The following is a 2,811-nucleotide window of genomic DNA, read 5'->3' on the forward strand; positions in this document are numbered from 1 at the left end:
CAGCTGCCTGCTGCCCATCCTGTCGGGCCAGTGGCCCGAGGAAGCCAGCGAGCCCGGCGGTGGTCAGCTGCGGTCACTCTCTTCCAGGACCGGGGCGCTCCCTGCAGCCTCTACCAGGACGCCTGTTCCGGCCACACTCAGCGCGCCCTCCCCGCCAGCGCCCCCTGTGGCGCCTGCTGGTAAGTCCAGGTCATTGAGTGTTGGTGCCGGGGCCAAACAGCCACCACCCGGAAGCACGGACATGGAGGAGTGAGGGTCTCGCCCAGCCTCCCCGTCACAGCTCCGCCCCTTCCCCAGGCTGTGGGAGACAGAGCCCAGGCACTTCCTGGGACTCAAACCCACACGGTCACCTGCAGGCCAGTCACCTGCCAGCACCCGGTCCTAGCTGCCGGCAGGCGTCCCGGCTTTGCTCTCGGCTCCAGCTGGGGGCCCTCCCTCGGCCAGTGCTCCCCGGGGCTGGGTTTTAAGTAAAGAATTGCTGTTTCCTTTTCTGCTCAGTAAGGCCAAGAGCCGCCACTTACAAACCAGGGTGGCGGGCCTGTGAGGTCGAGCCAGGCGGGGCCGCCATGCGAGGTGGCAGCTGGGAATTGCTCCGTGCTGTCCTGGGGATCCTCCCACCTCGTCCTGCAACGGGCAGCTCATCTCCACCTGCTGGAGGGAGGATGAGCCCGGGTGGGTGGAGATCTGAGACCCGCCGCTGAAGCCTGCAGCTCGGGCTGTGGGAAGGCGCCAGCAGGTGCTGTCACCGGCAGCCTTTCCCGCTGGCCCGCTGCGTCCTCGTCCTCGGGTGGGAAAGACGGAGTGAGAGGAGGTGGGCAGGCGGGCAGGCCGCGCCGTGCTCCCAATCAGGGATCTAGGAAAGGAAGCAGCCGTTGGGGCTCCGAGGTGTCCTCGAGGTATGAGGTGGTGTGAGGGTCGGTGCACAGCGCAGCGATCGCCTGCAGCGTTTTTCTGAACCGAAGGTGTCGGGAGAACGGCGGGCGGGAGGGCCCCGCCCGGCGCTGACTGCTTCTGGCCTGTGTTTCAGGTCAGGAAGACGGTGAAGTGAGCGGCGGGGACGCCATGGAGGGCCCAGCCCCGCAGCCCTGCCCTGGTGAGTGGGAGGCCACGGCAGCAGCAGCCACGGGGGCAGGGAAGGAGGCGCCCTCGGCCCAACACCCCTTCCCTGCAGGGGGTGCGGGGAGGGGAGCTGAGGACAAGCTGAGTTTGCGCACAGCTCGCCCGGAATCCCTCATCGGAAATTGCCACCTCGTCGCCTTTTGCAGCCTTGTCCGGGCTCTCGAACTCCGATATTCTCTCCAAACCCCATTTGTAAAGCTCCGCACACAGTCCTGGGACCCCGCCACAGCCCCTGCACTGGGGCGCCGGGCTCCCGGCCCAGCAGACCCCGTGGCGTGCTGTCACCGGCAGCCTTTCCCGCTGGCCCGCTGCGTCCTCGTCCTCGGGTGGGAAAGACGGAGTGAGAGGAGGTGGGCAGGCGGGCAGGCCGCGCCGTGCTCCCAATCAGGGATCTAGGAAAGGAAGCAGCCGTTGGGGCTCCGAGGTGTCGTCGAGGTATGAGGTGGTGTGAGGGTCGGTGCACAGCGCAGCGATCGCCTGCAGCGTTTTTCTGAACCGAAGGTGTCGGGAGAACGGCGGGCGGGAGGGCCCCGCCCGGCGCTGACTGCTTCTGGCCTGTGTTTCAGGTCAGGAAGACGGTGAAGTGAGCGGCGGGGACGCCATGGAGGGCCCAGCCCCGCAGCCCTGCCCTGGTGAGTGGGAGGCCACGGCAGCAGCAGCCACGGGGGCAGGGAAGGAGGCGCCCTCGGCCCAACACCCCTTCCCTGCAGGGGGTGCGGGGAGGGGAGCTGAGGACAAGCTGAGTTTGCGCACAGCTCGCCCGGAATCCCTCATCGGAAATTGCCACCTCGTCGCCTTTTGCAGCCTTGTCCGGGCTCTCGAACTCCGATATTCTCTCCAAACCCCATTTGTAAAGCTCCGCACACAGTCCTGGGACCCCGCCACAGCCCCTGCACTGGGGCGCCGGGCTCCCGGCCCAGCAGACCCCGTGGCGGCCTGGTCCTGTGATGGGGCTGCCATGTGCGCACCCGCCTCCCAGCAGCCTCGCCTCCACCACACACGGCAGCGCAGGCGCGTCCCGAGTGCAGCTGCTCCCCAGAGCCAGTCTGCGTGCCGGTCCGTGAGCCCCGGCTCCTCTGGTTGCCAGTGTTTTTAAGGGAAAAGGCCTGAGTGGTCTTTTCGTTTTGTTAGTCCTCGCCCGAGGGTGTCTTTCCATTGGTTTTTAGGGAGAGTGGAAGAGAGAGGGAAAGACAGAGAAACATCGATGTGAGAGAGACACAGCGAAGGGTTGCCTCCTGCACAAGCTTGGCCAGGGCCTGGGCCAGGGAGGAGCCTGCAACCAAGGTTGTGCCCTTGACCGGAATCGAGCCCTAGACCCTCAGTCCCCAAGACGATGCTCTCTCCACTGAGCCAACCCGGCCAGGGCGCTGTTTTTAATTTCCTAAGTTTCCGCTTTGGTGGTAATTTCCCCGAGAGTCACAGAAGGAAGCCGATGCGGCAAGAGTCCCCCTCATCTCACCGCCGGCTCAGCCACCGATCCCGCGAAGCCGTGGAGTGGGAGCCTTCTCTGTGGGGCCTGCCCCCCCCACACACTGTCCCCTGGTCCCAGGGCCCCTCGCCTGACGGTGGCAGCCCAGGTGTGCAGTGGGCACACAGATTGAGTGGCTGCTGGGTGGTCCTGCCTCTGCCCCGATGGGCGATGCTCAGGAGGAGGCTGGTGGCCCGGGCACAGCATCTGCGCCGCCACCGCCC

The 2,811-nt window shown here is 66.4% G+C and overlaps 1 protein-coding gene across 1 annotated transcript in view; it reads left to right on the top strand.

The window, feature by feature from the left end:
* Nucleotides 1-2,811, top strand: part of IQCE (IQ motif containing E) — a gene marked incomplete at its 5' end in the record, with an annotated part of 26,311 nt that overhangs the window by 20,820 nt on the left and 2,680 nt on the right. Inside the window, 2 exon segments of the mRNA XM_014530979.1 lie at nt 88-179; nt 1,028-1,093. Of these exon segments, the coding sequence (XP_014386465.1) occupies nt 88-179; nt 1,028-1,093 (158 nt within the window).

The sequence above is a fragment of the Myotis brandtii genome, unplaced genomic scaffold (genome assembly GCF_000412655.1).
Source record: "Myotis brandtii unplaced genomic scaffold, ASM41265v1 scaffold786, whole genome shotgun sequence".
NCBI classification, from domain to species: domain Eukaryota; kingdom Metazoa; phylum Chordata; class Mammalia; order Chiroptera; family Vespertilionidae; genus Myotis; species Myotis brandtii.